Source organism: Geotrypetes seraphini, chromosome 15 (assembly GCF_902459505.1).
Source record: "Geotrypetes seraphini chromosome 15, aGeoSer1.1, whole genome shotgun sequence".
NCBI lineage: Eukaryota > Metazoa > Chordata > Amphibia > Gymnophiona > Dermophiidae > Geotrypetes > Geotrypetes seraphini.
This window is the reverse complement of record NC_047098.1, coordinates 28406774-28431151: the sequence shown is the minus strand read 5'-3', so window position 1 is coordinate 28431151 and position 24378 is coordinate 28406774. Positions and strand designations below refer to the sequence as shown.

General features: G+C 39.6%; 1 protein-coding gene across 1 annotated transcript in view; it reads right to left on the bottom strand.

Annotated features, from left to right (window-relative positions):
- Nucleotides 1-3156: 3156 nt before the first annotated feature.
- NAGPA (N-acetylglucosamine-1-phosphodiester alpha-N-acetylglucosaminidase) overlaps nt 3157-24378 on the bottom strand; it is a 40665-nt gene continuing 19443 nt past the window's right edge. The window contains exons 5-11 of the mRNA XM_033921517.1: nt 22378-22506; nt 13902-14107; nt 11274-11321; nt 9101-9229; nt 8101-8232; nt 4135-4210; nt 3157-3522 (exon numbers count right to left, since the gene is read on the bottom strand). Of these exons, the coding sequence (XP_033777408.1) occupies nt 3318-3522; nt 4135-4210; nt 8101-8232; nt 9101-9229; nt 11274-11321; nt 13902-14107; nt 22378-22506 (925 nt within the window). The 3' untranslated portion in view covers nt 3157-3317. The remainder of the gene's footprint in view (nt 3523-4134; nt 4211-8100; nt 8233-9100; nt 9230-11273; nt 11322-13901; nt 14108-22377; nt 22507-24378) is intronic.

Below are 24378 nucleotides of genomic sequence, written 5' to 3'. Positions count from 1 at the left end.
AAGGATTAGGAAATTCAGGAGAAACTTCTGTACCTGAAGTTTTCTGTTTTGATACTGGCAAATAATATATCCTATGTAAAGGAGGTAGTCCGGCATCAGGATATTTGAATATTTATTTTAGGAACTTGTAAAACATTTCCTTAGGCGGTGTTGTTAACACCTTAGGAAAATAGCCAGTTTTTCAACGTGGTCAAGAGAGCAGGGCCCACCACCATTTCTGGGAAGCCCATAAATCTAAGGTTAGATCTATGGGACCTGTTTTCCAAATCTTCCAAACGATCTGCCTGGTGGCGTGTAAGGTCCTTCAACTCTTGCAATGCGGTAGCCTGGGCTCCTTGGTTGTCTTCCATTCCCGAGACCCTAATCTCCAGCTTATTAGTGCGGCGGACTGTGTCTGCTAATGTAGATTCCAGCCGTAAAAGCTGGTCAGAAAGGCGATCAAGGCCTGGCTGCAGCGCCAGCACTACAGCCTTTGTTATATCCTGTAGAGCCTCCGGGGACAGGTGACTCACTGCGTTCGGGGCGCCAGCCGCCATCTAGTCCTCTGCGGGTTTGGGACGCTCTCGATCCTTTTTAGTCGATCGGGAGGCCATCGTTTGCGTCGGAGACACAAGGTATTTGTCCATGCACCAACCCGTTGTTGCAATGCGGCGGCCACGGGCTCTATGCGCTCTGTAATAGCGCGAAAAGTGCCAATTTCGGACTCGGGGCCCGGGAGCTCAGGCAGGAAGCGTCTGTCCGGGCTACTGCATCATGTGATCCCCATTTAAATCATTTTAAATAATGCAGTGCAATGAACATAAAGAGAACCTGCGATGAAAACCTCCCAGCCATACCCCAGAAGAAAATAACTCCAAACTTAGCTTTGAATGTTGATCCGGGAAGCCTTGTATCACTCAAGGCATTTATAATTCATAACATCCCCTTTGTAGGTTATTCTTTGAACAGGCACTCCTTTATAGAATTGCCCTCTTCATACATGTATTAGTGTGCGCTAACAGCTATCACAATGGATTAACACTTAGGGGGAAATTCTAGAAGGAGCCACCTGGTTTTAGGTGACAAGAATGCGTGTACATGCCAGAATTCTATTTATTTATTCACATATGTTAACACACTGTTTGTGTAAATTAGCAGTTTCTGGCTAAGCAGGATGTTGTGTATTTTATGGGGGGATGTTCACAAGGATGGACCATATAAGTATGTGTGTACATTATAAAATGTTATAATCTATAAGCGGTCTTTTATTTATTTCTGGGGACTTACTATACCGCCTTTTACTGAAAGGCACAGAGCAAGGTGGTGTACAATCTAAAAATTTATATAGGAAAGGTTACAATCTATACCCTTAAATATAGGTGCCTATTTTTCTTTATAGAATAGGCTTCAAATAGAGCCTTCCTAATACCTAAATCCGGGCCTCCTCATAGAATTATGCTCATAGTATACATTCATTCCTGTTTTACAAATGCAGAATGGGTAGGAACTGCATACTTAAAATGCCATACAGTGCTGCACTTTAACTTAATGTAGCAGATAACACTGAGCAGTTAATGCCACCACACTAGGTAGTGAAATACATCTGTTTATTTGCAATACAGTTAGGGCCACATTCTATAAATGGTGCCTAGGTTAGGCATCCTAATTGCAAATGCCTAGTAATGCCTAACTAAATTCTGCACGCAATCCAAATTGAATTAATAATCTTAACTGTCGTGGTAATTGACCACCATGATCTTTAATTTTTTAGGTATAACAATTTTTATTGAAGGTATCACAAAATACAATCAGGAAAGGAGACTAAACATTGAACCAATATCTTATTTATGCATTATAACACTGATCTTTAATTTAAAAAAACAATTAAAGGTTATGTGAGGAATTTTGTACAGTGCCAAAGTCAAGGCACCCTCCAACGCCTATCTAAAAAGTATATGTGGTTAGTTGTGGAGAATAGGCATGGTAAACTTAGGCATCAGTAAATTAGGCCAGGTAAATCTGGCCTAAAATACCAGCGTTTACCTCCACAATGCCTTGTGACGCTACTAGGTGTAATTCTGTAAAGGAAGCTTAGCAGTTGATTGACAAACACTTGGATTGGCGCCTAAAAGTTAGGTGCGATTAAGTGCCATTTATAGAATCAGGCCCTTAATGTAAACTTAGGGCTAGATTCACTAAGCAAACCGATTGTGTACCCATCGGTTTGCGACCCGATTCCCTAACCTCTGTCCTGATCATCCTCCGATCCGCGCATTCAAATGATGGCAGACAGAGATTCACTAACAAAAACCCTGCAATACTGACTGGGTTGGCCGATCACAAACAAGCGACTGCTGGGGACCAGTTGTTCACTGCTTTCCAACTGCCATCTCCTGCTCTCTGCCTGCTGTCTACCCCGACTTTCCAGCTCTCTTCCCCTGACTCTCCTGCTTCATGCGCTGCCCTGGCCTTCTCCCGCTGTGCGAGCCCGTGGTTTTATCCCGCGGGTTTAAAGCGGGTTAAAACCACGGGCTTGCTGGGCTAGGTAAAAGTAAAAAAACAAAAAGTCGCTGCTCTTCGACGCATGCGCAGACCATCTACAGATGATCTGTGCATGCGTAGGGATTGCTACAGAGCGATCTGGGCGGTTGGTTGGCGTGATTCTGATCGCCCTCATTTGCATGAGGGCGATTTGTGAATCAGCCCCCGGACATGGATCAGATCCGATCCGTGCCCTTAGTGAATCTAGCCCTTGGTATACTGTCTGTGCATTAACTGTATAGAAAAATGCAGAGGTATGCAGATACCATCCATTAATTATGATCATTAGAAACATAGAAAGATGACGGCAGATAAGGGCTACAGCCCATCAAGTCTGCCCACACCATTGACCCTCCCTTTTAAGTCTATTGACCCTCTTAAGTATTAATGTATAAAAAATGCAAAAGTTTAAACTGACTTTAATAAAAAGGGTCCTTAGTGCAACAGAGATTTTGTTCTGGCTCTGCAGGTTTAATGATGTGCTATTTCAGTGTATTACTGAGGACATTTTCTAGATTTAATTAACAATCTTTAAAGAAACATCTTATGTTATTAGATACATCTTTAATAGCTCTAGTAGATGATCATTAACCTTTTCTCTGAACTAAATCAACAATTACAAAAATACTATGGTTCATCTTATAAAACTGTGCAGTTAAAAACTAAAGTATATTCATTTGAGAATTCAGCTTGGTTTCATGGTGGCCAGCTGAAAATATTTCCTGAGTTTTCAAGGTTGTTACAATGTCTTTTTTTTTAGGCAGGATTTTCAGTTCCTCCTCTCTAATTCAAAACATCTACGGCTCAGAAGCAACAGTGAATTGTTCCAAGGATTCAGAATTCTCAACAGGACACATATATTCATTCTGTTCCTCTAACCGATGATAAGCATACTTAAGTCCATGTTTCTTCTTCATTTTGCATAGCAACATCCTTAAATTTCTCACGGCACTGATCAAAAGTAGCAGAAACAGACTAGAGGTCAGCATTAGCCAAGTTTTCCTGCAAAAAGAATTATGCACATTTTTTTTTTTAACTTAAAGGTATCAGAGAAGGAGTGAAATTATATTAAATATGCATACCAAACTAATTAATTTGCAAAAGGGGATGTAGTTTTACAATTAAAGGAAAGAGTAGAGTAGTAGAACAGACTCTAATAAATCTGAACAGTGATAAATTAAAGTAGAGGACTTGCAAAATTTGAAAATAAACTCCAGAAGACAGCATTGATGGTAAAGAGCAGATCAATCAATGCTATAGCTAACATCTTTATTTTAGCAATGTCGGAAAACTGTGACCCAGAAAGTGCTCTTTATATCACAGTAAAGGCTTGAGCTACAAGTTCATTTATTTACACAAGACTTTGATTCATTTAATACAAAATCATCCTTTTCTTGCTCCCCACTCAATGCTCCTTTTTCATCACCCTTCCTTTATATTCTCAGGTTCAAGTCCTACGGTTATATTAAATTTAACACAAAATAATCTTTCTCCAGCTCCCCACGCAATGCTCTTTTCCCACCACCCTTCCTTTACATTCTACAAGTCCTACAATTATATTAACTTTAGTGATCCTCTGATTTATAAGTAAGAATATAAAAATGCAAGCCTTACTCTGTCAAAAGTGAGTCTCCTGGAGTCCGATTCTTTTCGATGTGGGATTTAAACATAGAAGCCATACACATACCAGCTATAAACAAAAACATACATTATGGTGTGGTTGACATAAATAAATTAGCACAATGGACTATGGATATTTTGCATATGATTTCTACTATTTATTCCCTCTATTACAGTGGTCTCAAACTTGCAGCCCAGGGGCCACATGCAGCCTGCCAGGTACTATTTTGAGGCCCTTGGTATGTGTTACCATTGTTCTGGAATGTTGCCCGCCTCACTGCTGTAACCTCACACAAGCGCTTTCCTGCATCTGTACGTGATTGTAAGGTGGTGGAGTGGAGAGGACAATCGTGTACTGACGCAGAAAAGCGCTTGCATGAGGTTACAGCAGTGAGGTGGGCAACATTCCAGAATTTAAGGTAACCATTGGAGGCAGTGCAGCTTGTGCGTGTGTACGTAATCTTGTGCTGGAGGTGGTTGAGGAGGTGACCTCCAGACACTTAAGGCACAAGATTTCCATAAACAATCATTCTTTATAATACCGACGGCCTCAAAATAGTACCTGATCTCTTACAGTTGATACTTTGATAGTTTTTCATTTTCTGCATGTTGCACTGCTTTCAGGTGTGTATAGCTGAAATTATCAGAAGCAATTAAGGAAAGATTTATAAACTATAACGAATTTTATCTCATGCAAAGTTGTAATTTCTTTAGTAAGGCATTAACTATTTTTTCTGCGGCCCTCCAAGTACCTACAAATCCAAAATGTGGCCCTGCAAAGGGTTTGAGTTTGAGACCACTGCTCTATTACTACAGGATATTTAACAAAACTTTTACTTAAATCAGTGTTTTGCAAACTTATATGCAATATGATCCTGTCTAATTACCTGTATGTAATTTGTTGTATATTGTACCAGTTTAGGGCACTCTAAAAATGACTATGGAAACATATGAAAGAGAGAGACTTTGGAGCCAGTTAGCCAGCCAGCAGTGTATGGAGGGAGAGAGGGATACCAGACCGTGGGGGGAAGGAGGGAGAAAGAGAAAGATACCGGACCGCAAAGGGGGAGGAAGAGGAGGATTCAGGAGCAGGAAGATTTGTCAAAGAAGGAGACGGAGAGAGATTGTGGCCCATGGAGGAGGGGAGGGTTCAGGTGCATAGGAAGATTTGCTAGGAGAAAGAAAGAGGTGTATGTGTGTGTGTGTGTGTGGGGGGGGGGGTGATGTTTGAGAAGGCCAGATGCTGGAAATAAAGAATGAAAAAAAAGAAGAGAGATGGTGATAAAATGAAGGAAGGAGGGAAATAGTGATTGCAGAATGGTAGGGAGGGGAGGAGGAAATGATGGTGCCCGTGAAGGGAACTAGACACATTTGAAAAGGAGGCAGAAAAATGGAAGAAAAGTTGATTGTGAAAGATGGATATAGCGTGGGAAGTGAAAAGGAGAAAAAAAGAAAAAGAGTGAATAGGCAGGAGGCCCTGAAAATAGAGTTCAGAATATAGGAAAGCAGAACCAGAGATATGGAACGAGATGATTAGAAAGATAAAATCACCAGACAAGGGTAAGATAAATGAGTTTTAGTTTAGTAAAAGGAGAGTAATGAGATTTACTATGCAGTCTTTCTGCGGGACAATTGAATTGAAATGTGTCAGTTTTGAGAATTTACATCTGCTATCTATATATTGCATTATATAGGAAGAAATGTGAGGGGGCACTTTATGCGATTAATTGTGTGATTACAATTTTTAATAGCGATTAATCATGCAATTAATATTTTTTATTGATATACAGCCCTAGTTCTGATATGTGCTGACCTTCCATACCAACAGTTCTTCAAGCTTTGTACACTAAGCCACTGTAGCTGGTTTTGGACACTGAGACATGTTCTATCTTGGTCTTGCTGCCGGCTTTATTCTCATTATATCCTAATGTGCCAGTGTTTGAAATGATATTTAAATATGCTAAAGATGCAATGTAGGTAAACATTTTTTGCTTCTTTGGCTTAAATCATGCTGATTATCACTCTTTTAAGCATGCTCAATGTACTTGTCAAAGACTACAAAGGTCAGAGTGAGTCGAACAGGAACACCATGTGTTAACTGAGGCAGGTAATGCAGTCCACTGCATAAAAAAGGGTCTGCATAAAGTCCCTCATTATATACTGATTATTGTTCAAGTCTCCTTTATTTATGTTCACCAGGAGGTTCTTTTTCAACTTAGGATGTTTTATAAAATATCCACCTGATCCTTATTTTCCTCAAGTTCCTTGATAATCTCTAAATAGTTGATTGACTTTGTAATCAGCAACTCAGGACACAATGTGTAAGCCATGTTCACAGTTTCAAGTTTAAATTGTTATTTAAGTGAGACCCCTGTAAGATGCATGCACACACATGACCACACAGTATACCCCTCATTTACTACAAACCATGCTACCCAGTCCAGACCATTGCACAGTCAGCGTGTTCACCAACAAATGATAATCTCTTTAGGGGCCAGAGCTGAAAGTTTACTTCTCTTTTCCTCCTTGCCCTCCCCTCCACTACCTAGATCCTTTTCCCCAGGCACCACAAAACCATTCCTCTACTACCAACCAATCTTCATTGTTCAGAGGTGATAGGAGTAAAGTCAAGAAATACTTTTTTAAAGAAAGGGTGGTAGGTGCCTGGAATAGTCTCCCAGTAGTGGTGATGGAGACAAAGGCTGTGTCTGAATTCAAGAAAGCTTGAGACAGGCACATGGGATCTCTTAGGGAGAGGAGGAGATAGTGGATGCTGTGGATGGGCAGAATGGATAGGCCATTTGGCCTTTATCTGCCATCATGTTTCTATGTTTATGTGGCACTGTGGGCATTTTCAAACTTGCATGCTAGCATTTCCTGGCTATTGCTAGCCCATGAATTTTGAAAATGATTAAAGTGGCAGCAGACTATACAGAGTGATTTGCTCCAACACTTATTTAAGATTTGGCAAACTTGGCTAGGCATCTACATCAACAGAGCTAGGTTGACCTACGGCCAGGGCCGGATTTAGATGAAAAGAGGCCCCAGGCTATTCCACTTATGAGGCCCTTTCACCTCCCATTTTTAAGTTTGTAAATTACATGAGAGATAATAAAATACATCATTACTGTGATATATATCAATATGTTAAATGAAACATGTTGTTATTGGTACTAACCTTTATAAAAAATGTGACACGGATCTTGAGGCCCTAGGCTGAAGCCTAGTTAGCCTATAGGAAAATCCGGCCCTGCCTACGGCGCATTTCGGAAAGAAATTAAGACAGCACTATTCAGTAGATTTATCTCCTAATCAGTTACCATTTCTAAAACGATTAACACCATGCTGATAACTTGAGAAATATGTGTATTGTACTAATTGTATTGTATTGTATTTTACTAATTGTATTCTGTAATTCGCTGACTGCCCAGCTCTCTTCACTGTAAACCACCTAGAAGTCGTAAGATTGTGGCGGTAAAGAAAAAATAAAGTTATTATTATTATTATTACTAAGGGAGGCTGAAGGATGAATACTGGAAATATGGAGGAGAGAAAATGAAGTTTGGTGGAGAAGGAGGTGAGAAATATGGATATTGAAGTCAACATAGAGGGATAGAAAAGGAGAGGTGATGCTGGAATTCAAGACCATGATGAAGTGAACTAAACGATTTTGGAAACGTGGCACAGAGATAAGAAGAGAAGACATAGTAAAGAGGGGAACATAGATATAAGCTAAGAAGAGAAAGATGGAGAAGTCTGACAGGACCTACGATCCTTGGAGGCAGCTGCAGCAGTATTAAATGATGATGTCACTGAAGAAAAGGCATGGATCTGCAAGTACTGTTTCAATTGTATGCAAATAGATCTCATATATATTTATTGTGGAAATCTTGAAAACCTGACTAGGTTGTGGCCCTCAATGACCATGTTTGCCCACCCCTGGACTATTGGGAAAAGTACCTTCATATAAAGTATTATTAATTTCAGGTTCATAGACCACGTTGCAGTCGCCGGTCTCTTGATGGCAAGGACACAAGTTCTTGCACTGACACCTGTGCTTACAGTTTAGGCCAAACCATCCCAAAGGACACGCTTCAGAAAAAAACAGAATGATTATAGATAGCACATGCCTAGTTCATATTTGGTAGCAAAACATGAAAAATCTATGTTTCATTCTACTAGTTAAATATGCCAACAGAGGGATTTTAAACCAGGCTATAAAAAAAATACCTAGAAGCACTGTCTGTTCCTGAAATATATTTACATACTTAAAAGTTATATGTAAAGTGTGTGGCTGTAAAAGGGAATAGGAAATGTCCTTCCTGTTCTATTAACTTCTACAAAACAGGACTAGGACGAGGTACATGCCATGAGACTAAGTGGTAGCAGATGGAAAACAAATTCAGGAACATGGAGGCAGTTTGCAGGAGGATTTTATTTATTTATTTTTTGGGGGGATAAGGGCAATTTGTGGGGGTGGTAGGGTAGGGAATTACTTCCAAATTGTCTTTCTCTGTTCTCTACTGTCTCAAACTGCCTCACTTACAAAATCTACCCCCACACAAACTGTCTACCACCCCCCCCCAAAAAAAATAAAAATAAAGCCCCCAAAACTTCCCTACCCTCACAAATTGCCTCTACCCTCAAAATCTAACCCTTTAGACTACTTCCAAATCCTTAAAGTACCCCTGCAATTGTCTTTCCACTAGCAAACTGACTCTGCCCCTACCCCCTAATTGTCCAGTCCCCCCAAATTCTCCCTACAACTGCCCCATCTCTCCATAGTTTGTACTCACTCTCAAAAGCTACCTTCTTAATTGCCCTACCTCCAAAACTAGCTCTCTCCATGCCACCCTGCAAACTGCCCATCCCATCATTGCCCTTTCCTCCATACTAATGTTTGCTCAGTTTTTGTCCTGATTCAGTGGCTTGAAGTTCTGTAGCACTAGCACTCACTCACCTTGTTCACATAACTTTCCCATGTACCCAGGTAGACAGGTGCACAATCCAGAGACATGGTCACACACGCCACCATTTTCACAATGACATTCTCTGGAGCAACTGTCACCATAGAAACCAGGGCTGCACACTAATGTGAAGAGGAAAAAAAAAATGCCATCACAGGTTAGAAGTGTATTCTGGGATTATCCTGAAAAGAAGGATTACTGGGATTGGCAGGGCACCCTTCTTCACTGCCTCCATGATTCTCAACCTTGCAATAAGTTAATCCTTGGAAGGAATCCCTCAGCAGAGCTTTCAAGATCAGAGGGTTCCTGGATAATAAGAGTGGGCTTGGCAGGGTTTTAAAAAAGGGGAACAATCAGTGGAGCACTGACACCAGTATAAGCACCCCCCCCCCACACACTCTTATGACTGTATAGTTTGATGCTGATGTGACTACTTGAATATAATCAGATATGTACTTTGGTCTGTTCAGTTTTGTTTACTGATAGCTAATTACGTACATACATTTGTCACACAGGGATTCATCCACAAGTGTCAAGGCCTCAATTGCAGTTATAATACTTTTCTGCATTGAAAAATTGGCACAGAAGTGGAGGGGCATAATCAAAACAAACACCTAAGTCCATTTTGGGCCTAGGTGCTAGTTGCCCAAAGTCGGCAGCGTCCAAAGACCATTCTCGAAAATACATCCCCAAATTTTTTTTTCTAAAATCATCTACTTCTACGTCCAGCTGTTTGATCGTCCATACCACTAGTACGTCTATCTTTATAGTACATTCTTGTCAATAAAATTGTCCTAGTCCCAAACACCTAGAACAAGACCTTTTGGATGTGGAAGGGGCCAGCAAAGTGATGGACTGGCCATCCAGACATGGCAACAGAGTACTAGAGCACCTTACAGGGCACTGCTGTGAACTTCACAAAAAGGATGCCACAAAATTCTCACCATAACTCCCTTGCAGGTCAAGGTGAGCTCTCCAAAACACCCCCAAAACCTACTATATTCAGCTGTCTACAACTCCAATACACGTTATGGCTGGAGGTGCCACTTACATAGCAGTACAGTAGGGTTTTGGTGGATTCACCTTTTCCATCATGAATGCAGTGGTTAGAGTGGCTTATGGGCTTAGATCCTCCTCTCTATGGTTCACTAGCTCACCCCCCAGACTGCTTAAACCACCTCTGTGCAGCTCTACTAGGCTTTCCTATGCCAGGTGCTGATGTTCTGGAGGCAGGTATGTACATTTTTATTCCTATATTTGTGGTGGTTTTGGGGAGGGGGTCAGTGATCACTGGGGGAATGTGTGGGGGTCTGTACTTTGTGTCTGCAGTGGTTATCTGGTCACTTTGGATACTTTCTGGGCACTTAGACCTGTTTTTAGATTGCCTAAGTCACAACATCTAAGTTCCGCCCAGGCAGCCTTGTAAAACGTTCGATTATCCCTGCAGTACGACTAAGTCTAGGTTGGCCTACATCCCGCTCTAACCACTCCTTCCATCTCTGGGCGCACAGCAGGATTCAGAGGCCTAAAAAGTCTCTAGATATGTCTAAAAACCCGTTTTGATTATCGGCACTTGGACAACCTGTCTTTTAGGTCATCTAAGTGCCGATTTGAGCAGGTTTTTAGGTGTATTTCTGTTTCGATTATGAGCCCCATAGTGTAGAATACTAAAATAATTTTACTGTGATTTCTCTGTAAATTCAAATCCTCATGGACTAATTTTGGGCAGGGAACTTTATAAAAGGCAAGCTTGGAGCACTAAATTCAATCACTAGATGGCCAAAAAAGATCCAGGAACAAGGAATTTCCTAGCCTGAATAACCACCACACAAATATAGCAAATTAGATATAGGATTTTCCATATAGCAATCCCCATCTATTATTTGTTATTCAGTACATAATCAGATAATGAAGTACTAGTTACCATAGCTCACAACGTCACAACTGGAACCATTAAATAAATGCCTGTAATGTGTGGCAAGAAACTGTGAATGAACACTTACCTTTGAAAGCAGATGCCCTACTATGACATTAGAAGACTATATCCTAGAAACTTGGACACTTTTCCTTGTTAGCATATATTTTTCCCTGTTCCCTGTAGATATACTTCCATAAGATACAAGAAAATACTATGGCAATAGATATGACAGTGAAAGCTAAAATTACCTTTGTCGCAGCTAGTGCCTATCCAGCCAGCATCACACAGACATCCATCTGCAAAAATGTTTTAAAAGAATTCTAATCATAAAGATATAAAAATATCATCAGATACAATTTGTTGCTACATCAATTTGGTAATTATTGTTTAAAAGGGCAAAGTGCACGCATACCTTTTATGCTGTCTGTTTATCAGTTTTCAAAGGGCAGGTATGTAGGAATGTTAACTTTGATAATTGCTGGTGGTATATAGCATGCTTTTTGTGATGGAAAAGTTTTGATGGAAAGTATCTATGTAGATTTAAAAATGTAATTTACACATGCTCTTTTCTACTCCCAACCTAAAAATACCCTTGCGAACATCTCTCAAACTGGAACGAGAGGTGACGGGGCAGAACTACAATGTTTAGATAGAAAAGAACAGAAAAGGGAAAAAAGTCCAAAGTTGTGGTGGAGAAACAGCCATTTTTGACTGGCAAAACCACCAGACATCCAATTTTTTTTTTTTTCCAAAAATCTCTATTTGGGCCTCTTAGCCACCAGGACATCTAACTTTCTTCACCATTTTTGACCACAAAAACATCCAAGTTAAAAACATCCAAACGGACATCATTTAGATGTGGGAGGGACCAGCATTGTAATGGACTGGTCACAAAGACATGCCAACAGAGCAGTGAGGCACCTTAAGAGGGCACTGCTGTGAACTTCACATTAAGGGTGTCAGGTACACATCTCACCATAACCCCCATACATTATATGGTGAGTCCTCTAAAATTCCTATAAAACCTACTATACGCACCTGTCTACCACCCTAATAGACCTTATGGTTGCAGACACCTTTTTCATCATCAACATTTCTCTGTCTTGGTCCAATCAATCTTATTATCTCGATTAGATTATTGCAACGCTATCTATCTTGGCATCACAAAGACCTGTCTCCAAAGATTACAATTAATCCAGAATACTGCTGCGAAGCTAATTTTTGTTAAAAGTAAATTTGACCACGTGACCCCTTTGCTCCTTAGTCTTCATTGGTTCCCGGTTTATCTTAGAATTCAATTCAAAAGTGCTTGCATCTCTTTTAAAATTTTATATGGCATTTTTATTCCCCTCGTTCCCTTATTATGAAATGCTTTCAGATTTTCCTTTGCAAGAGGCATCCAACAATTCAAATTCTCTCTTCCTTCTAGAAAAGGAATTAAAGGAGTTAAGATCTTCAGTCAATCTTTGGCTTTTAAACTTTCTCAATTATGGAATGAACTCCCCTTAATTCTGAGGAGCCCCAGGTCTTTCCAATCTTTTCGTAAATTTCTAAACACTTTTCTATTTGCCAAACTTTTTGAAAACTAATTTATTTTGAAACTTTTGTTTTTACTTCCTTTGGTTTTTACTTAATTGCTGCTAACTTTCTTTAGTTTTTATTTAACTGTTGTAAACAGAGTCAAGCTTCCTTAGGTTGATGACCTGGTATATAAAGTTAAGCTTTAGTTTAGTTTAGGTGGCACCTAGATGGCTGTTTAGTAAGGTTTTGGTAAATGTAGTGGTTAAAAAGGGGGTTATGAGCCTGGGTCCTTCTCTCTAGGGTTCACTAGCCTGCCCACTAGGCTACTTAACACACCTATGTAATGCTCTGCTAGGCTTTCCCATACCAAATGCTGCTGTTCTAGAGACACATATGTAGAAATTTGTGGGGTAGGTGGTGGTCAGTGACTACTGGGGGAATGTGTGTGTGTGTGTCGGGGGGGGGTCATGTTTACTTACCTCCAATGATCATCTGGTCAGTTTGGGTACCTTTGTAGCACTTAGATGCTTCTAAAACAGTTCTAGGTCAGAACGTCTAAGTTCTATACAGGACAACTTGTGAAAGGTTCGATTATTGCCGCAAGATGACCAAGTCTAGCTCGCCTAAAGCATGCCCTTAATGTGCCTCCTGGAACAAGAAGTCTTGCTTGACATCTAGAAAGTCAGCTTTGAAAATTGGCACTTGGATGTTTTAGCAATCAAAACATCCAAGTGCTGACTTAAGCCGTTTTTTTGGACATCTTAGTTTTTTAAATTATGCTCTTAATTGTGATTTATGGTATTGCTTATTTTATTTTATATCTTTGCTTGTAACTTGGTGTGATCATTGGATACAGTAGGCTATATACATTTTAACAAATATAAACACCACATTGCACTCAGCCCCCCCAAGCTTTATCTCCCGTAGCTCCTTCTCGCCCCTCCAAGACTAAAGTCCACCACCAACTCTTACTCTCTCCCTTCACCGGCACAGGTTCCACTGCACTCTGGCTCCCTGAGTCCCCAAACTGGAGCCCACCACACTCCCTTTTACATCCTGTGAAGCCTTTTCCTTTTTGCCCTGTACAGGTCAGAGTTGCAGCTTCCTCCTTCCAGTTCTACGCAAGTCATGGTTTTGTTGCTATTTTCAAGTCCATATAGGCAAGTTCTGTATCAAATTCTTAAATTTTAGTCAGAAGGAAATTCTATGCAAATTTTGTACTGCACAGCTGCACAGAATTCCCTTAGGTTAATCAGTGTATTTGTTATGATCCTCTTTTTGGTTTCCTTCCATTATTACTTTTTTCCCCTTCCTTTTTGTCTGTACAAATGCCTTCAAAAACATAAAATGCTTACCCTGGGTGCAGATCCCATGAAAACTGCAGTTCAAAGATTTACAATCAATAACACTGCAGACTGGGCCAGTCCAGAGGCCCACACATTGACATTCTCCCAGCACACAATGTCCATGAGCCCCACAATCTGCAGGGTTACAGAAAGGCTCATGAACACACACAGTGGTAGAGATGCTACGAGGACATCGCCACATAGGATTCGTACTGCTGCAGAGACAAAAGGTTTAAAAGTAAAGAATTCATCTTTCTTTATTTTTCTGATAATCATAATTTGTTTTGTGTTCAGCAGATTTTTTTTTTCCTTTTTATATTTTGTTCGTAATAAAGGTAGGAATTTCTTATTAATATGTGTAACATGTTTTTTTGTTTGTCTGTTTTTTGACATTTCCTTCAATTAGTTCATAAAATTGTCATGCTTGAGAAATCTTAAGAGAGATCTTAAGAAATCAGTACATCCTGCTTTGTGTAAAGAACTATAGTAATTTGTTATTTGTCTATAAATTGTTCCCTCAGCTGACAGAAGCGGTTACGTGAAAAAGCAATACATGCCACATGTAACACTTAGGGCTCCTTTTACAAAGGTGCGCTAAGTGTTTTAGTGCACGCTAAATGCTAACGCGCATGTTAGTCTATGGACGCGTTAGTGCGCGCATAGATTTAGCGCATGCTAAAACACATAGCGCACCTTAGTAAAACAGGGGTTTAGAATATTTGCTGGGAAGTCAAATTCATGGATAATTTTGAAATGAAGAGTTTGAGCTGAAAAGGGGTAAAGTAATTCTTTTCATCTGCACTAAACACACTTATATGCTGGCTATAAGTCAGGCATACCACCCAACTACCCCGCATCATAACTTTCATTCTACTACATCAGGTTGACACTTAATTAGGAAATATTTGACTTAATTTTCCAAATGTGTTTGTCATTGCAGCAAAAATATTAAATTTATTGGCTTATTAACTACCCTTTGTAAAAATGCCAATACACATAATACAAAAGATGACATATATACCCTTTGTAAAAATGTCAATACAAAAGATGACATACAAAACACATTAAACTAAAGAAGTGTTGCAACTGAACTAAATGCCCTCACTCTAAGGATTTACAACAGTGCTTCTCAACTCAGAGTATGCCTTAGCCAGTAAGCTTTCAAGTTATCCACAATGAACATACATGAGAGAGAACTGCATACAATGGAACAGGCACAATAAATGGCTATACTGATGACTGGACTCAATCTATAATATCATAGCAAGAATAAATTATTCCAGTCTTATATTAATCCCCAGATTCATAAGGAGAAATTATGATACTCGATCCTCAGAGGGTCAAATTACCCAATGGTTCCAATGAGCGAAAGCTCACAGAACCCGATCTTCACAGGATCCGAATGTATCCTTTTTTTATCTTTTATCCATATATATATTTTCTTTTATCCATAGATTGTTGATATAAATAGTTTTTACTTAGCTTTTATCTAGTTTTTAAAGGGGAGCGCCTCCACCAACATGTCCATGTTTCACACGCTTTCCTCAGGGTCGAGGCTCCCTATTATATCTGTAAAACATTTGAATATCAAACATTACTCCAGAACTATTATAATTATATTTCACAAGAACTCTTATATATGAATGTAATATATCATAGTATGACTAGTCAAGACCTATAGACTCACATATTAACTTACTCATGCACAAAGTAGAAATCGCTCCATTCGAGTAAATTTCATGCCGGACTGCTTTATCTTTACAAATAAAAAACATACTATTAAAACATTGGCACATTGTCCGATTATTGGATGACATACCAGAAAGACCGATGTTTGCTTTCCGACGACACCGCAACATAGAGGAAATACTCCGGAGCCCGACAGCTTCTCATCAACGCGGATATCATGGAGGTTGCGGCAAGTGCCAGTGGTGTTCTCTCACCATCCCAGGTGAAGTTTGGATTCATCCAACCACAGGGATGATTGTACAATCGAAGGAGATCACTAATTGTAACACTATTAACGTTGTCTATATTATTCAGTGCCCTTGTGATCTAATTTACGTGGGTAGAACACAGCGGTCGATTAAAACACGCTTGAATGAACATAAATCCAGAGTTCACACAGCAACTGACACAGTTGACCTATAGTAAACCATTGGATAACTAAACAACACTCTTGGCAAGATATAAAATGGTGCATTATAGATTCTGTAACAATAGGGAAGGAGGGTGGGAATTATAAAAAAGCTCTTAACATCAAGGAGCAAAGATGGATTTATGAATTAAATGCTTTATTGCCTAACGGATTGAATGAAGAAATTGACTGGATGTCTTTAATATGAATCAATTGACGTTTCATATATATTCTGTCTCTTCCGGTTAGACACATGACGCGTCTTTTGCTGAGTTAGCATTTTCAGGGTTTAAATACCAGAACTGACATCAGACGCTCCCGTCCGGCATGAAATTTACTCGAATGGAGCGATTTCTACTTTGTGCATGAGTAAGTTAATATAGGTCTATAGGTCTTGACTAGTCATACTATGATATATTACATTCATATATAAGAGTTCTTGTGAAATATAATTATAATAGTTCTGGAGTAATGTTTGATATTCAAATGTTTTACAGATATAATAGGGAGCCTCGACCCTGAGGAAAGCGTGTGAAACATGGACATGTTGGTGGAGGCGCTCCCCTTTAAAAACTAGATAAAAACTAAGTAAAAACTATTTATATCAACAATCTATGGATAAAAGAAAAAATATATATGGATAAAAGATAAAAAAAGGATACATTCAGATCCTGTGAAGATCGGGTTCTGTGAGCTTTCGCTCATTGGAACCATTGGGTAATTTGACCCTCTGAGGATCGAGTATCATAATTTCTCCTTATGAATCTGGGGATTAATATAAGACTGGAATAATTTCTTCTTGCTATGATATTATACAATGGAACAGGGGCATAGCCAGCTGTCTGATATTGGGGGGGGGGGCAATACAATCCTGCCCACCTCACATGCACCAAAAATAATACCTTTCCTGGCAGGGATGTCAAAGACCCTCATCCCCATCAGCTAAACCTCATCCTCATGCTGCTGCAGTACAGAATCAGTCAGCAGTGTGTTGCCAGCTGCTAATGTCAGGATTCTCCGAGAATGCTCAGTTCTTATGTGAACTGAGCATGCGTGAGCAGTTCCAGTAGCTGGTGGCATACTGCCAACTTCTTCATCCCTGCATTTGAAGGAAAGATTAGGTTCTTACCTTGATAATCTTCTTTCTTGTAGAAAGGCATGAGTCTTGAACCAGGGACTGTGCTGTAGTTCCTCAGTTTGTACCAAAGCACTTGATCATCACTATAAAAGGAAAAATAAGGAGGTGGGGCACTGGGAACTCCATGAACAACCACTTCTGTTCTGATCTGCAATCATTAAAATGCAACAAATCAATGCAAATAGGAGCATAAAATAAACAACCAAGCCACCTATCTGAGTTCAATCAGCACTAACACTTATGTAGCTCTCAAAGTCTCTCATTTGCCTCTTTGCAATAGAGAGGTATCTTATCATTCTTTGGACCTGTCTGACAGGAGAAAACCAAACCTCTGGACAGACATATGTCTGGAGACAGGAAGCAGGCTAAATGAAATCTGAAAGGGTGGGCCTTCAAGACTCATATGCCTTTCTACTAGAAAGAAGATTATTGAGGTAAGAACCTAATCTTCCCTTCCAGTACAAAAGATATACAAGTCTTGAACCAGTGGGACATATCTAGGCAATCCTCTGAGTATAGAACAGGGTAGATGATCCTGATGCTTATATCGAGGACCCAAAGGTGTCGTCCATTCATGCTGCCACATCCACTCTGTAAAGGTTCGTGAATGTATGAAGGGATGATCAAGTGGCTGCCTTACAAATCTCCTTGGGTAGAACTGCCTGGGACTCTGTCCATGAAGATGCCACTATACTGGTAGAGTATGCTCTTAAAGCCATCAGTGATTTCTTACCACACCCAATTATGCAGAAAAAATGGCTATGCAAATCCATCTTGAAATGGAAGCCTTAGAAGTTGGCTTTTCCAGGTGGCAAGGACGTCAGAACAAAGAGATGGTCTTAGAGACAAAAATCACTTTTCACCTTGAGATACTGGAAGAGGACTCTCCTCATATCCATCAATGCCAAAACTTTGTCTTTCTTCTTTGAACCCATGGTATGGAATACAGTAGTCAGACTTCCTGATTTATGTGGAAGGCCAAAATCACCTTTGGTAGAAAATACAGCACTATGCGCAGAGAGACTTCAGCCTCTGTAAATCTGAGGAAAGGTTCTCTGCACAACTGAGCCTGCAGCACTGAGACTCATTTTGCTGAGGTGATAGCTACAATTAAAACCGTAAGATCCATCAGTGATGCTTCTTGTACAGGTACATACAGGGCCTTACTGAGAGCATTGAAAACAATGTTAAGATTCCATGTTGGAAATGGACATCACTCAGGGGGATGCAGCTGCAATGCCCCCTTCAAAATACTGGCTATATCAGGATGAGAAGCCAAAGAAACTTTCTCCACTCAAGCCCTAAAGCACAAAAAGCCTGTCACCTGCAACTTGACGGAACTTACCGCCTGGCCCTTCTCATGACTGTACTGCAGAAAAGCCAGGACCACTAACATTGGAGCCGGAAAAGGCTCCACATTCTGTATGGCACGCCAGCACTGAAACATTTTACAAGCCTTGGTATAGACTGCAACCATCGCTGATTTCTTAGATCTTAGAAGGATAGCTATGACCACCTCTGAATAGCCCATCTGCGCTAAGGCAGAACACTCAAGAACCATGCTATAGGGGAGCTACCAGAGAGTGAGACAGAGGGAGAGCAGGCACCAACTGAGACACCTGGAGCCTCCTGTGACATCAGAGGAGGTCCTAGTTGTGGACTATATCTATCCGCCCACTCTACCGTTTGATGGGAGCTACCGGAGAGTGAGACAGCAAGCGTAGGCACCAGCTGAGACACCTGGAGCCTTCTGTGACATCAGAGGAGGTCCTAGTTGCCGACTACATCTACCTTCCCATTCTGAAGAACACAGCTGAGTACCCGAATGGGCGTAAATTAAGGGACATGCCCCTTATGAGCTTCTTCAGGGCAGCATGTGATTTTGCTGTGCTCAGATGGGGGAAGAGGAAAGGGAGATCACGAGGGATGACTGCTTCAATACAGGTGAAAGGACCTATGGATAAACATTTGATTTCCTCTTTAACTTTAGGAGCAGAACTTCATTCTCTCCCTGATATCTCTATCTCTTCAGGGGGGCATACCCCTCCCCCTCAATCTAGGATTTTTTGGAGAAGAATTACACAACCTTAAGGAAAGGAGTGTGAAGACTTTGCAGAAGATACCATCAGATTAGTGATCTTCTCCTATTCAATCAATGGGAGCTCCAATTAACTGAACCTGTTAAATTTACCTTTTTATTACTAAATGAGACATCTTCTTTTCAAGAAATTTCCTTAAAGGATATTTTTATGGCTAAAACTAAAATGGATCACTCTCTGCAAAATAATTTTTAAAATTATATTGTAAATTTACAGAAGAGGATTCTGCTAAACTTACTGAACATGATGCAAAGTTAGTCTCTATTGAACAAACTTTAACTAAAAGTGAAACTCAGATAAAAACTTGCCTGTCAGTGGTAGCTTCATCTGTTAAAGATAATTTGAGAATAAATGCTACAATTGAGACTCAGCAGAATCATTTAAAAAGCAGCCAATTTGAAACTACTCAATTTCCTAGTTATTTACTATCTTTCCTCGAAGGAATTTTTCAAGGTTTATGTAAAAGATGTTTTACAGTTGGCATTTGATAAGGATATTGTAAAAGCTTATTATCTGCCACCCTAGAGGTTTAAGAGTAGAAGCCCAAGAGGAAGAAGTGGATAATTTATGTACTCCAGATAGTCTAGATTTAAATAAATTATCAGAGTCATCACAAGAAGTAATATATGAGATCTACTTTGCTTGTAACAATGTCTTCTGTGGAGAGTAAGATGCTAATTATGAAAATGTACTTTCAGAAAAAAACAGTACCTTTTTATGGTCAAATAATTATGTTGTTGTTCCCTGATATATCCAGACAAACCCAAGTGAAACAAAAAGCCTTCCTTTTGCATAAGCCTAAAGTTGTGGCAAAGGGAAGTATACTTTCCCTCAATATTCGCAGGGGTTAGGGGCAAAGGCAGCCTGCAAATAACTATAGGGCAAATTCTGACCCACCCCAGCTCCCTTTCTCAACTATAGTCTAGCAGTGAAGCAAGGCAGGAGCAATTTTTGTATGCTCCTGCCCTGTGAAAAGCCACAAACAAAAATGGCTGCTGTGAGTTCCCGCTGTAGTCAAAGAGAATAGGGTAAATAAAAAAAAATTTTTGCTTGCTCTTCATTTATACTAGAGTTATGTTATTTGATTTATTTGTTTAGATTTGTTATTTTTCTTTGGTATCTCTTCAAGATGTGGGCTTGTAGAAAATAATGCTTTTATGTTTTTGCTTTAAGAATATTCTTCTTATCTTTTTCTTGATGTTACTTATATTTGCAACTATGTAAAAATTTGAAAAAAAGAGCCATTGCCTAAAGCATTCCAGATCCTCCAGGGCAACTGGTCCCTGTGAGAAGAGATTTGGGTGAAATAGCAGTCTGAGACACTGGCCCCTTTGCAGCTGAACCAGATCCATGCACCATGTCTGGCGCAGCCTGTCTGGAGCCACCAGGATTACTAACTCTGGGTATGCCACTATTCTTCAAATGACCCTGTGAATCATGGGCAACAGGGAAAACATATATAACAGCCCTATTTTTGGCCAGGGTTGAACGAGAGCGTCCACGCCGGCCTGCACATATTCCACTCCCAATACAAGTGCTGCTGATAGAGTTTGTAGGTGGACTTCTACCCAGCGAAACAACAACTAGGTCTCTAGTCCTAATGAAGCACTCTTGGTGCCTCACTGCCTATTAACATAAGCTACAGCGGTGGCATTGTCCGAGAAGACCCCAACAACCTTACCTTCTAGGGTGTTCTCCACAGTCTGCAGCACTAGACGAATGGCTCGTAGATCAGAAAAACACCTTCCAACTCACATGTAGAAGGAAAAGGTAAGGAACTATAGCACAGCCCAGTGAGGCAGGAGGCGGAGCTGAGTGAAAAAAATGATGCCTTCTATATAACTTGTGACTAGAGGTAGATAACATACTGGTTCAAGACTCATATTTTTTGTACTAGAAAGAAGGGGTGACAACTCCAACGACAGACCCATTTAAAATATCTCAAGAGTTCTAAATAATATATAGGAGTATAACTCTACTCAATTGAGAGGAAGTTTTAGAACAAGAAATCAGAATATAGGGTTAAAATTGCACAAACTAAAAACTAAAAAAATTTGTCACAAAAAAAATGGAGAAGTTGGAGGCACAAACATTAATAGAATAATTGAAATAAGCAAAGGTTGCAGTGCCAGGGTTACACTATTGTCTCTAGTCTGAGATTATCGTAGAAGTTCTTTAGTGACTAAGGGCTCCTTTTACTAAGGTACGCTACATGTTTTCATGCACGCTAAATGCTAACGTGCCCATTATAAGTCTATGTCAAATGTGCTGGGTGGAGAGGACTTACAAAATAGTTGAAGGATAGCGAGGTCAAAATTGTGGACTAACAATACTGTAAATAAGACTTCTCAATATATATGGAACTGAAAGTATAAATATATAAATTGCATCTATACATTCTTCACATACACTAAGAAAATGTGTGATCTGACCAAGAGCCTAGACTCCTATAGCCGAACACACTGTCCCATCACAGTGTATGGCTTTAGTATAAAAATGATGGCTAAGGCAAAATGCTCTTTGTGTAATAACAATAAAGATTTTCAGTGGCAAGAAAAATAAATTCACTTAACTTAAAGAGTTGTTACAGGTCCCGACAGAGACCATGTTTCGAGGGTCTTTTTCAAGGAACCCAAGAAAAGAGAGGTTTTAGACTTCAAATGCCAAGGAAAAACATGTCTGAATCACATGTTTTTCCTTGGCATTTGTTGGCATGTATGTTCAAAGAGACTAAAATATATATATATATTTTTTCATTTTATTTACTCTTAGTAATATAATGATCTTATGATTTTGCTTTTCCTCCTTGTCATTTACTATTTTTTTGGTTTGCTCCTGTCTAGTTCTATTTTTAAAATTCCAATATAGAAATGGAACCTAAAAAATGCATTCCAACATATCAAGACATATTTCTCAAATATTAAGTTATAATAGAATTACAAAGCCTGTGGAATGCTTAAAATATAGATTTGCCTGATTTTCTATTGAAGGGAAAATCCCTTTAGTACATCTTGCTCATTTGGGCTCTGGGAAAAATGCTTTGTACATCTGGTTCATGCCACCAACTGACAAACAATTATTATAGCAGAAGAGATAACATTATATACATACCAATGATCTGATGGATAATTAGCAAGAGTTCCATTTAAAACAAGAGTAGCAGACCCACCACCATCCAGGTTTATGGCATTAATAACACCTTGTTCCTTTAAAAAATTGGCCATTTCCCAGAGATTAAGGCTGAAAAAATAATAATGAGTTTTAGAAATTATACTTTATTATCATGTCATTATGAATGAAGAGTAATTTAAAAAGGAACACAAAAATGTATACACCAGAGAGAGAAAGACATTAGCTACTTACCTCGATAATCTTCTTTCTGGAAAAAGAAAATGTCCTGACAGTAGGTGATATTCCCATACTTGTGAGTTGATTGCAGAAAGATGAAATTTACATTATTCAGCTCTGCCTTTTTCTCAAGAGCTGTACAGCCCCCGTCCAATGTGTGGCGGTGGCCAAGAAAGCAAACAAGATGTGAGGAATTACTAGAAATTGGATGATAATCAAGACTAAGAATGTTATAATGCCTCTGTATCACTCAATGGTGCGACCTCACCTTGAATATTGCGTTCAGTTCTGGTCTCCTTATCTCAAAAAAGATATAGTGGCACTAGAAAAGGTTCAAAGAAGAGCGACCAAGAAGATAAAGGGGATGGAACTCCTCTTGTATGAGGAAAGACTAAAGAGGTTAGGGCTCTTCAGCTTGGAAAAAAGAGACAGCTGAGGGGAGATATGATTGAAGTCTACAAAATCCTGAGAGGTGTAGAATGTGTACAAGTGGATCGATTTTTTTTTACTGCATCAAGATTTACAAAGACTAGGGGACACTCAATGAAGTTACAAAGTAATACTTTTAAAACCAATAGGAGGAAATATTTTTTTCACTCAGAGAATAGTGAAGCTCTGGAATGCATTGCCAGAGGAAGTAGCAAGAGTGGTTAATATAGCTGGTTTAAAAAAAACGTTTGGACAAGTTCCTGGAGGAAAAGTTCATAAACTGCCATTGAAACAGGCATGGGAGAAGCCACTGCTTGCCCTAGATTGGTGACATGGAATGCTGCTTGTATTTGGGTTTTTGCAAGGATTGGCCTCCATGAAGATGTAATACTGGGCTAGATGGACCATTAGTCTGATTCAGTAAGGCTATTCTTATGATATTGCAGAAGGGCCATTAGGTAAGTTTTGCTTTTTTGCAGATGAAACCAAAATTTGTAATAGGGTTGATACCCCAGATGGTGTGGATAACATGAGCAAAAATCTAGTGAAACTTGAAGAATGGCCTAGAATTTGGCAACTAAGGTTTTGGGGGTTAGCTATCAAGCAACATTATTTCCACCTTAATGAAGCTCATTTTCAAAATACTTAAGACACAGAAAGTACCATAGGTTTCTATGGCCTTTGTGAATCTAAGTGACATAGTAGATGACGGCAGATAAAGACCCGAATGGTCCATCTAGTCTGCCCAACCTGATTTAATCTAAAAAAAAAAAAAAAAAATTTTCTTCTTCTTAGCTATTTCTGGGCAAGAATCCAAATCTCTGCCCGGTACTGTTCTTAGGTTCCAACTACTGAGGTCTCTGTCAAAGCTACAGTCCATCTACACTCTCCCAGCCATTGAAGCCCTCCCCAGCCTATCCTACATCAAACGGCCATATACAGAACACAGACCGTGCAAGTCTGCCCAGTACTAGCCTTAGTTCTTCAATATTTACTATTCTTTTCTGATTCTAGATCCTCTGTGTTCATCCCACGCTTTTTTGAACTCCGTCACCGTTTTAATCTCTACTACCTCTCTCGGGTGCGCATTCCAGGCATCCACCACCCTCTCCGTAAATAAGAATTTCCTTACATTGCTCTTGAGTCTACCACCCCTCAACCTTAAATTATGTCCTCTGGTTTTACCATTTTCCTTTCTCTGGAAAAGATTTTGTTCTATGCTAATACCTTTCAAGTATTTGAATGTCTGACTCATATCTCCCCTGTTCCTCCTTTTAAAATGAGCCCCAATGTATGTTAAAGGGCTCTAATGCTGGTTTTTGGTGCAGTGTTATT